Here is a 10,999-nt window from a genome sequence, read left to right as displayed (position 1 = left end):
TCTGAGGCTGCCTTGGTTTCACAGGAGCACCCACTGATAATATGCACCTGTGGGGATGGGGGTGGGTGGGGGGAGGGGCAGGAAGGAGTTTGATGACACACACGTGACGGCAGGCGAGGCCCCCTGATGACCAGTGCCGTCCTCATGATGACGTTGGGACCCTTCTGACGACAGGTGAGGTCCTCTGACAGCAAATGAGGCCCCCTGACGACAGGTGAGGTGCCTCTGATGACGGATGAGGCCCTCCGATGACAGGTGAGGTGCCCCTGATGACGGATGAGGCCCCCCGATGACAGGTGAGGTCCTCTGACAGCAAATGAGGCCCCCTGACGACAGGTGAGGTGCCTCTGATGACGGATGAGGCCCCCCGATGACTGGTGAGGTGCCCCTGATGACGGATGAGGCCCCCCGATGACTGGTGAGGTGCCCCTGATGACGGATGAGGCCCCCTGATGACAGGTGAGGTCCTCTGATGACAGGTGAGGCCCCCTGATGACAGGTGAGGTGCCCCTGATGACGGATGAGGCCCCCCGATGACAGGTGAGGTCCTCTGACAGCAAATGAGGCCCCCTGATGACAGGTGAAGTGCCTCTGATGACGGATGAGGCCCTCCGATGACAGGTGAGGTGCCCCTGATGATGGATGAGGCCCCCCGATGACAGGTGAGGTCCTCTGACAGCAAATGAGGCCCCCTGACGACAGGTGAGGTGCCTCTGATGACGGATGAGGCCCCCCGATGACCAGTGAGGTGCCCCTGATGATGGATGAGGCCCCCTGATGACAGGTGAGGTCCTCTGATGACAGGTGAGGCCCCCTGATGATAGGTGGGGTCCTCTGACAGCAAATGAGGCCCCCCCTATGACAGTGGCGTCCCTTGAGGACAGGTGAGGCCCCCCCAATGACAGGCGAGGTTGGCTGGTGGATCCCAGGCCTCCTGTGAGCTACGGTGCTGTGAAATGTTCGGGGATGAACATGGAAAATGGGGATTAGTCACTTTGGCTTCATTCTGAACATTGACAACACATAGTGCTGTCGGCCAGGTGCTCAAGAAACCTCTGCTGTGACTTGTCCCCCATGGTTCCAGAGGAGAAGAAAAATTTGTGCTGAATAGATCATCAGAACCTTTCTGTTAGGCTGTGTTATAGACTGAACTGTACCCCGCAAAGTGTGAAACCCTGACCCACAGGACTCAGAAAGTGGCTGCACCGGAGACGGGCCTTTAAAGAGGTGACGAAGTGACCTGAGGCCACTAGGGGGCCCTGATCCAGTCCGACTGGTGTCCTTTTAAGAAGAGGCGGTTAGGACCGAGACGCACAGGGGACGACCCCGTGAGGACGTGAAGAGACGGCGTCTACGCTCCAAAGAAAGAGGCCTCCGGAGAGCAGCCCTACCCACACCTGGACTTCTGACCCTGCGCTCCAGACCCAGAGCGTCTGCTGTGGGCACTGCCCGAGCCCTGGTTACGGACACGCCAGCAAAAGGCCCCACTTAAAAGGCAGGGAAGGGTTTTGTCAGCACAGTTCTGAGAAGCCTGTCCCCAGGTGGTGGCCCGCCCCCTCAATGTCGCATTTGAGCAGATCTCCCCTTGTGTGGCATGGGGAGGATGCAGGACGCCACCAGGGCCCAGACCGTCAGCCAAGTGGGATCACCACCGCCCCCCGAGTCCTTTGGCCCTGCGAAGAGTCAAAAGATTCGCTGAAGGCTCGGCAGACACGGCGCCAGGCACCCCAGGAGCCACGTGCTGGCGCCGACCACTGGCCCTCTGCCTCTGCCACGGCCGGGGGCCCGGGGAGGCCACTCCAAGCCACATCCTGGGGCCGGGCACCCGCTGGACTCTGCCCCTGCAGTGATGTCACAGGGGCCACCTAGCAACAGGGCCGGTGCCCTTGGGCAGCTCCCTGCGGGGTGGAAGCCATGTGCCCCAGCTGAGGGCTGCTCAAGAGCGCCGTCCCCCAACTCTGCTGTGACCGGAAAGCAGGGAGAATGGACAAGGACGGCACAGCCACACACAGGAGGCACCGGCCCGGCCCTGGTGCCCCTCCCTCGAGCGTGGGCCCCGCATACCTCAAGGCGGCCAGCGAGATGGCTGAGCTTCAGCGGAGCCGAAGTGTGGGCGGCCTGCTCCAGAAGGGGGACCCGCCGAGGTGCATCAGGAAGCTGTGCAAGGAGCTAGGTGGGGGCAGGCGCTCACCCCAAGCTAATGTGGGCCCCCGACCCCCACACGACCCTTGCCTGGGATCCTGACGGCCAAGGGGGTGCGTGGCTGCCACTGAGGGCTGCAAGTGGCAGGGCCGGCCAGGGGCTGCGGGGGCCCATCCTGGGGGCCAACCGGGGGATGTAGAGGGCCATCCTGGGGGCTGGGGCCTGGGGGGCGCCCATCCTGGGGGCCTGGAGGCTGCGAGGGCCCATCCTGGGGGCCGACCGGGGGATGTAGGGGTCATCCTGGGGGCCGGGGCCTGTGGGGGGCCATCCTAAGGGCTGGGGGCTGTGGGGGGCCCATCCTGGGGGCCGGCCCAGGGCTTCAGGGGGGCCTGCTGTAAGCTCTGCTGAGGGCGGGAGGAAGGGGTGAGGACAGAGACCTGGCCTCTGTGGCCTGTGAAGGCATTGAGTACTTTGGGAACACCTCTGGCTCTTGAGGTAGCGCGGAAAGTGTCTCAGGTTCATAGTGAGGCCCCAGGGCGAGCCTCGATTCTGCTGTGGGAACCAGGGGCCTCAGGGGCAACGGGGAGCCCATGGGGCTGGAGCTACCCACCATACATGGCACGAATGAGGCTTTCACATTGTGAACTGTGCACGTTTGCATGTCGTGTTGTCCGTGTTTCCCATGCCAGCATGTCTCTAAGCCCGCAAGCGGGCAGAGGTGTGCCCAACGTGGGGACAGGTGCTCAAAACGCACTGGTGCTGCTGTGGGCCTGCTCCTCGGAGGTCAGCTGCCCCGGGGCAGCAGCCATGAGCTGGTGCAGAGACGGGGTGGCTGCCACTCATCGGCAGGGCCCTAGGTCGTGGTTCTCCTGAGAAGGCCACACCCGTAAGCGCCCTTTGCCAAGACCGTTGTTCAGGCCGAGGGAGAGAAACAGCGAGCAGGAGTGCAATTTGCTGGCCAAGCCCTAGGAGGGCCTTTAAGAGGCCATGGTGTAAAAACACTTGTTTCCCCAGCTTAAAAGCCCAAAGCTGTGTCGGAGGAGGAGGTCACAGCACAGAGGCCACTCCGTCTCCACCACCTCCCACCATTAACCTCCGAGCACAGCCGCTCCGTGTCAGGCTCTCAGGAGGGCTGAGTCCCCGAGAGGAAACCAACCCATAACCTGCCCAGAAATACCTCAGGCGGCCGTGGTGTCTCCCCTGTAACGCTGGCCTCAGATCTTCCCGTCCAGCACCGCGGAGTTTCCCGAGGTTGGAAGGACAGCCAGGACCTCCGAACTGAGCATCATCCTGCCCTGTGCACCCGAGGCTCCAGGCCCGGGAGGTTCCAGACAGTTCAGAGGGGCTGGAACACAGAGCAGGCCTCACTGTCTACGTGGTAAAATGGAACAAGACGTGGCCCCCCTGAGTGAGCGCCAGAGACCCAGCCTTGATGCTCACACACAGGGATCACGAGGGAGGAGGCCAGTGCTGCCTGACCTGCGGCTGTCAAGACCACGGGGACGCAGACGAGGGGGCCACGGACACACAGCCGGGAGGTGCACAAGCCACTGGAAGCCGTGGATCCGCGCCTGCGCCCTGAGTGCCTCACCTGGGACCCCGCACCCTGGCGACCACCTCACCACACAGAACCTGCCCCGGAGCCACCGATCAGCCCCTGTCCCCGACGGCCCTCCTGCAGGGCGTGTCCAGGAGGAGGAGGGCCGTTCCGAGGGTAGGCTCCGGGCCTTGGGCTACTCCGCATGGTGGGACCTGCTGAGATCCACGGGCTGGAGGAGGCTCTCCTGCTGTGAAGGGAGTGAGGGGCGCCCTGGCTGCAAGGCAGGGTCGGTGTGGTTGTGCAGAGGGTTCTGCGATGTCAGCCCCTCGCCACCTGGCCTGCCCACCCTCCGCGCTCATCCCAGACCTACGGGGGCGTCCCAGGCTCAGACAGTGCCCTGTGAGTGGTGTGAGGATCGCTTAGCACCCGGCTGAAGGGAGGCAGCAAAGGGGGTGCTCTACCGACCTCCGGGCCAACTCCTGACTTCCTTCCTGACGTCAGGTCCTCCTGACGCTGCTCTTGGGGCCCAGGGGAGCAGCCCTCCCATCTGCCCGGAGTTCATTGCAGACCCTGCAGACATGCCCAGAACCCGGGTGAATGCAGGATCTTCCTTAGAAGGCAGACAGGGAACCCACCAACACATGCGTGTCTCCCTTTCTGATGATGGTGCCCTGGAGGAAAAGGCGGCTGTTGCTCATTCCACAGCTGTGGCGGAGCAGAGAAGAGCCAGTTCTTCCTGCTGATCCTTCCTCTCCTGTCAGTCCACGCAAGAGGAAGGAGCAGTGGAGAGTATGCGGGCCAGCCTGTGCACACACACGTGTGCACACATTCACACACACAGGGATAGGGCGCCAGCACACACGCACACACACACTCGCATACACAGGGACACGTGTGCCGACATACACATGTGTGCACGCTCACACACCCACAGACGTGCACCAGCACACAGGTACACGCATGTGCACCCAGGCGAGGGGCTGCTGAAGATTTTCCAGAAGTCACCTTGGAGCGCTGCCTGCAAACAGCGGCTCCTGACCGTCCAGGCCCTTCCTGCTGAGAGCAGTCAAGCTCTGAAACGTTCTCTGAAGACCCGCTGCGGCTGCACCCTTGGCCTTGAGGACTTTGTCTCTGGGTGGCCAGGGCCTGCCCGGGGGCGGCACAGCACCAAGTTCTCACCTGCAGGGAACTCAGACCAGAGGCGACGGAAGGTCCACGAATGACCCAGCCCCGGGAGTGGGTGCCAAGCACCAGGGACGCCAGGCCTGGTGGAAAACTGCCTCCGAGGAAGGCCACTTAACCCTGGGCAGGAGGCCCAGGTCCCTGTGAAGGATGTCAGGAGCCGGGGGGACACAGGCCTCGGGGCCGAGGGAGGGACAGCGTGCGAGATGGCGAGGGCCAGCAGACGAAGCAGGTGCAGCTGGCAGGGCGCCCGCGAGGGGCTGGCCCTGACCCCTCTCCCTGGCGGTGCCGCAAGCCCCGAGGCCTGCAAGCTACCTGAGTAGCCAATCTGGCCACCAGATTCTGTAGGAAACCCTCCAGGACCATGGCCACCAGAGGCGTCCTGCCGAAAGCGTTCTTTAAAGCTGGGAGCCTCCTGAGGCTGCGCCGGCTTCAGGGCCAGGGCCCAGGGTGTGTGTTGGGCTGGAGGTGGAAACCAGGCCACCAGGGGGGAGTCCGGAGCGGCCACGGGGCGCCTCAGGCTCAGGGGGGCTGCGTGGTCGTGAGGCCGGAGCACGGCAACCTCGGGGCCCCTCCAAGGGTCCTCTGAGGCCTCGGGGCCTGTGGGAACCCCCACTGTGAGCTCCGAGCTCCAGAGTGAGGAGCCTGTGTCTCACTGGGAAGCCACAGCCTCCTGCTCGGAGCTCAGGGCTCACGGCCCCACAAGGCCCTGAGATGCGGCCCCCCACACCTGCTCCCCATGTGTGAGGCGCCCTGCTCTGCTCACAGACAGACCCCCCAGCCAAGAACCCGCCCCCGCAGCGCCCCAGGCCGCTGCGGCTCAGATGCCACCTCCGGGAGGGTCACGCTGCCCACCGGCTGCAGGCCGAGTGCCCCTGCCCCCACGTCTGCTGCCTCCAGGAGAACACAGCAACACCACAGGCCCCACAAGTTCCACTGAGAGGGCGAGACCCCACAGGGACCCCCTCGGCCCAACTGCGGTCCCTTCAGGGCCCCTCACTAGCCTGCAAAGTGCTGAGGGGGGGGCGTCAGGGCTGGCAGCCTCCCGGGCGAGGATGCCAGGGGACTTGGGTCCAGACAGGGGAGGCAGAGCCCGCTCCCCGCGGGTGGCCGTCAGCGTCCTCACAGGCTGACCACAGCCTTGCTGCCCCTCCTCAGAGTCCGAAGACCCGGGGAAGGACATCAGGAGCGAAGCAGAAGATGCCAGCTGGTGAGTGCCCTCGGCGCAGCGGAGGCAGCGGTGCAGACACGTGTGGGGGACGTGGGAGGCAGGGCGGGAGCAAGGCCTGGAGGCCCTGAAGGAGGGCAGCGGGGGTCCAGGGAGGCTCAGTGGGGCGGGTGACCCAGCAAACAGCAGCACAGCTTAGCCCGGCCCAGCACCTTGGTGCTGGCACCTGTCTCTTCAGTCCTTCCCCAGGACCTCCAGAAAGCTTGTCGCCTGGGAGGTTGCCAGGGCCCCGGGCAACCCTCGCGCTGGGGCAGGTCTGGGGCAGGACAGCCTCTCGCAGCCCTGTGTCCCTCGCACCTCCGCACCTCCTCTCCCCCCAGGCCTGCCTTGCCCACTGCCCCCACCACCCCTCTGCCAATGCAGGGGCACTGCACGGGCTCCCAGGGTTAGGATTAGGGTGAAACCACCTCCCAACCACCTCCAGCCCCTGCAGCCAGGCCAGCCTGGAGGACAAACACGACGGGGGCCAGGATGCCCGCAGGCAGGTGCCAGAGGACGCGAAGGTGCAGCAGCAGGAGGACGAGGAGGCCCGCAGCCACCGCGAGCAGCCGGCCGGGGGGGAGGGCGCGGACGAGTGCGCCCCGGAGGCCAAGGTGGGCCGCGCCCCCGCCCTCGCGGCCAGCCCCTGGCTCAGCCCTGCCCATTTACCGGCCTGAACTGCTTCCTCCTCACAGGAACAGGAGCCCGAGTCCATCAGGCTAGATGACCTTCTGGAGAAAGAGGCAAGAGAGTCTCGCTTCAGTGGCGGAAGTTGGGTGGGGAGGACACCAGTCGGGGTCACCCGGGAAGAGCCGGGCTTGCAGGCTGGACCGGCCCCGAGCTCCCTCGGCATCGGGCTCTGTGCTCTGCCCTGGGGCGCCTTAACCCCAGCTCACAAAACAGAGCCGCACTCAGGGAGCAGGGAGTCCTGACCGAGGCACCCTCAGTTCAGCCTTGTCAGGGAGACCCAGCCTGGCCCCGGCAGCCCTGGGTACAGCCCTTCCTGGACACCAGGAGGTGCCTTCCTTCCCCGCCACGCTCATGGGGGTGGAGAGGAGCTGGGCAGTCTTGCCAGGGTTTACACCGGTGGCCCTTGGCCTGCGTCCGGGGGTTCTGGGGTTCCCTCCACTCCCAGAAACACTTCTCCCAGTGTCGACCAAGGTGCTACCGCGGGAAGCACTTTCAGGGCTGAGCCAAGGTGCCTGAGGGGGCAGAGAGGCGGGGCAGCCACAACGCAGCCCCCGGGCCCTCACGGCCCTGTGTGCGTCTGCACCAGGCGGAGGGGCGCCTGCGGACAGAGTCTGGGTGCTGCCCGGGTGAGCATGTGGGCATGCAGCGTCCGCCCAGCGCCTACTCACCCAGAGGCTCTGGTTCTCAGCAGGTAAAGGTGGGGGCCCCTCTGGGTCCTCAGGGACCGGATACGAGGTGACCGAGGGTGCTGGGGAGGCCAGACCTCCCTGCCCTCTGCCAGAGCTGCCATGGAGGCGTTGCCAGCCCCACTGCCAGGAGCTCCCACCACGCACAGCCAGGGTCTGGTGACGTGGGGCCTCGAGCCCATGCCCCTCCCAGGAAGCTGTGCTCCCCCCTGGCTCAGCCACGCCCATCATCCATGCGTCTCTGATTTCCCTCCACAGAAACCATCTGTGTTTGTGGAGATTGACCTGGGAGACCGTGCTGAGGAGGTAAAACGCCAGAACCAATAAAGCCGGGCCACCCACAGGGAAGCGGCGTGCTCGGGGCCTGCAGCGGTCCCGGGAACGTGCCCGAGCAGCGTGTGCTGGCCGCTGAGGAGAGAGGGCCCGGGGTTGGAGGACTGGCCTGGGGACCAGAGGGCACCTGACCTCTTTCTCACTCCCTCACGCCAACCCACACGCATTCCTGCACCACCAGAGACCCCAGGGCCTGGGTCAACACTCAAGGTGCCCGGGGGCCTCGAGAACCTCTTGTGGGATTGTGCTGGGATGGTGAGCAGGTCCAAGCCAGGAGCTGGAAGACTCAGTCTCCACATGCAGGGAATGCTCACACAAGTCACCATGCCTTTCCATGCCTCAGTTTTATCATCTGCAAAATGGAAATCTTAATACCCGCAGCCCAGCATTGTTCTGTAGAGCCCTCAGAACACTGCCTGGTGCCCGGAGAGCCCCGGTATTAGGCACTATCTCCACCACCACCACCATCGTCCCTGTCTCCATCATCATCACCCCACTCACTGTTTTCATCAGCATCACCTGCAGCACCACAGCCACCGTCACCGCCTCCAACACCCCCACCACCATTTCATCACCATTCTCTGTAAACAGAAGTGGTTGACCCAGTGGCCTGATTGGGCCTTTCCAACACAAATATTCTCCGTTTCTGTTATAGTAGTAGCCATCTCTTCGGAAGCATTTTGAAATTCTCTCTTGGCAAAAGTAAGCCTCTGCCTTGGGGCTTCTCCTTTCCAGATGATGCTTCCTAGCTCTTTGCGCTCAGACATGATGCATGATGGAGAGGGCTGGTTACTGGCTCAGCCCAAGGTCACCGTGGGGACAGGGTTCAAGGACTCAAGAAGGTTCAGCCAGGGCAGAGCTGGGACTGAGGGACCAGGCCTTCTGACTTGCATTCCAGGGGTCAAGGGCACGGTGCCTTGGTCTGGGTCCCCTAGTTAGAAATCCCTGCCTGACAGAACCCACCGTGTGGGAGGACGTTCGGGGCCGTCTCCACGGCCCCCGTCTTGTTCTCGGGCAGGTCCAGCAGTCCGGCCTTGGTCCCTAATAGCTCTCTCCTCCTCCTCTCAACTGCCCCGCCCCATCCCACAGCTGATCACGTGCGTCAAGAAAGAGGAGCAGCGGTCCCAGAAGGACGTGGGGGATGTGTCAGAGGACGAGTGAGTGAGGCAATCACTCGGGGGGGCCTGGGGGGCAGGGGAGTGCTTGTCCCGATGCCTCCACCCTCCAGGGTAGAGACTGTGAGGCTCTGAAGTCAGGAGGAGGCACGACGCTCACCCAAGGGCTGTGGGTTGATGGTATTTTAAATGATACAGAGAAGCGCAAAGAAGAAAATAGCAGTTCATCCACTTTTCACCACTCTGAGTAAACCGTATTAATCTCTTGGCTAATTTGTTTGCACAGTTTTAAAAAGAAAAATTTCTCTATTCATTTTGTAAAACTGATAGTCATTTAAAATAAATGAAGCCACATGAAATAGCACAACAGAGAGGAAAAGTTTAAAATACCCAAGTGCCACCAACTGGAAACAGTGGCGGCGTCTGGGAGCCTGGGCCCCGAGGGGTCAGGAGCAGAGGCTGGAGCGCAGGTGAGCTGGGGGCCGGGCCCCCCGGCCGCCCTCCTGCGCTGCCAGACGTGCTTGGCCACAGCGTCCCGGCCCTTTGCGACTTGGCGGTGGCTGTTATTGCCTCACCCCGGGTTGGGTTCCGGGGGGACAGTGTCCCTGTGAGGAAGTGTCACCCCCACATCTGCACTGATCTCTGCTCACGCGGCCAAGCACACGGCTTTTACCAAGGTGTCAGGACTGCCTGGCACAGCCTCAGATCTAGGCTTGCCAGGAAAGCCTTTCTTAAGCTAATGTCTGCTTTTCTCATCATTTCTTACTGGACGTGGTGATGGACTTGGTCACCCTGGACATAGCCCGGCAGCTCCTTTCCTGCCCCAGGCCAGGGGGGCCCAGGCCCACTTCTCAGCCTCTGGGTCCAGCTCCCACACTCTGTGCTCAGTGGCCCCAGAGAACCTGTGGACGGGCTGTGCCTAGGAACCAGGCCTCAGCGGCAGGCAGCTGCTTGGCCGACAGGACAGGGTCTGCTCGTGAGAGGTGCCTGGATACGCGCCAGGGAGGCGGGCTCACCTACCTGTTCTTCTGCAGCCTCAGTCCCCCCAGAGCTGAGCCGTCCTATCCGGTCGGCCCCCTCGGGCACCCAGGTGCCTGTTAGGGTCCCACTGGGGCACTTTGGCCCAGAGCCATGGAGGTTTCTGTGAAGAGGAGTGCCATCTGACCCCAGAGACAGCCCTGGTTGGAAGTGGAACCCCCAGAGCCACCCCAACAGGAACAGGCACAGGCCACAGTGCTCTGGAAACCCTGGGCTGGGGTGGGCACTGTCCACCTGCGACGCCTCTTCACGGCTGTGCTGTGGCTGGACGGGGCGGCAGGCTCAGCGGCCTTCAAGGCCTCTCGTGCTCAAGGGGCCCCTGTTGGGCTGGAGACGCAGAGGCAGCAGAGGGGACGGCCCCAGAGGGGCCTGGGAGCCGTGTCTGGCTGGGAGCTTATCCACGCGGAGCTGGTGGGATGGGATAGGGTGCCTCTCACCCCTCCCCTCGGCCTCCAGGTCCAGGACCAGCTGGGTGTGCTGCATCCCGTACTCCACCAGAAAGAAGGTGAAGGAGAGCGTGTAGCCTGGAGAAGGTAATTCAGGCTCGGGGAGGGGCTGGGCTGAGGGAGGCGCAGAGCCTGGTGTGGGGCGGGCGGAGGGCAGGCTGCCTCCCGGGTCCTACCCCAGACCTGCCCCTCTGGCCAGTAACTGGGCCTCCACTTGGCTCCTGGGCCAGCCAGACCGGGAAGGGTGAGGACGCAGACAGCTGTCCTGCGACACCACAGGAGCCTGCTTCAGAGGCGCCGTGACCACCCCACACACGATGCTCCACCACTGGGAAGCGATGAGGCCATCTTCTAAAGACGCAATAAAAAGTGAATGAAAGATGTTGTACCTCTCAAGGGCCCCATCCCTTCTTGCCACGAATCTTTTCCCACAAAATGTACATCAGGGAGGAGAAGCAGCTCAGGGACTTATCTCCCGGGTCATGAGGTCATACCTTCCCTCCCAGGTCACGTGGTCACACCCCCCAGGTCATGTGGTCACACCTCCCAGGTCACGTGGTCACATCTCCCAGGTCATGTGGTCACACCTTCCCTCCCAGGTCATGTGGTCACACATTCCC

General features: G+C 63.3%; 1 protein-coding gene across 20 annotated transcripts; it reads left to right on the top strand.

Annotated features, from left to right (window-relative positions):
- The first annotated feature begins 1,879 nt into the window (after nucleotides 1–1,879).
- C12H13orf46 (chromosome 12 C13orf46 homolog) lies at nucleotides 1,880–10,758 on the top strand. Of its 20 annotated transcripts, none has more exons than XR_014071705.1 (8): nucleotides 1,880–2,173; nucleotides 6,023–6,074; nucleotides 6,526–6,685; nucleotides 6,767–6,822; nucleotides 7,706–7,753; nucleotides 8,870–8,937; nucleotides 10,390–10,466; nucleotides 10,610–10,758. XR_014071705.1 is itself a non-coding variant. In XM_081551611.1 (8 exons), the coding sequence occupies exons 1-7, from the start codon at nucleotides 1,984–1,986 to the stop codon at nucleotides 10,454–10,456; spliced, it is 633 nt and encodes a 210-aa protein (XP_081407737.1). In that variant the 5' UTR covers nucleotides 1,880–1,983; the 3' UTR covers nucleotides 10,457–10,466; nucleotides 10,614–10,758. The 20 variants fall into 20 exon arrangements, 16 of the variants coding, with proteins under 16 accessions (XP_081407737.1, XP_081407736.1, XP_081407738.1 ...); XR_014071703.1 differs by having other exon boundaries at nucleotides 6,517–6,685; nucleotides 10,614–10,758; XR_014071702.1 differs by having other exon boundaries at nucleotides 6,517–6,685.
- The last annotated feature ends 241 nt before the right edge of the window (nucleotides 10,759–10,999 follow it).

Source organism: Giraffa tippelskirchi, chromosome 12 (assembly GCF_054371585.1).
Source record: "Giraffa tippelskirchi isolate mGirTip1 chromosome 12, T2T-mGirTip1v1.2.pri, whole genome shotgun sequence".
Taxonomy (NCBI): Eukaryota; Metazoa; Chordata; class Mammalia; order Artiodactyla; family Giraffidae; genus Giraffa; species Giraffa tippelskirchi.
This window is presented reverse-complemented; position numbering and strand designations above follow the sequence as displayed.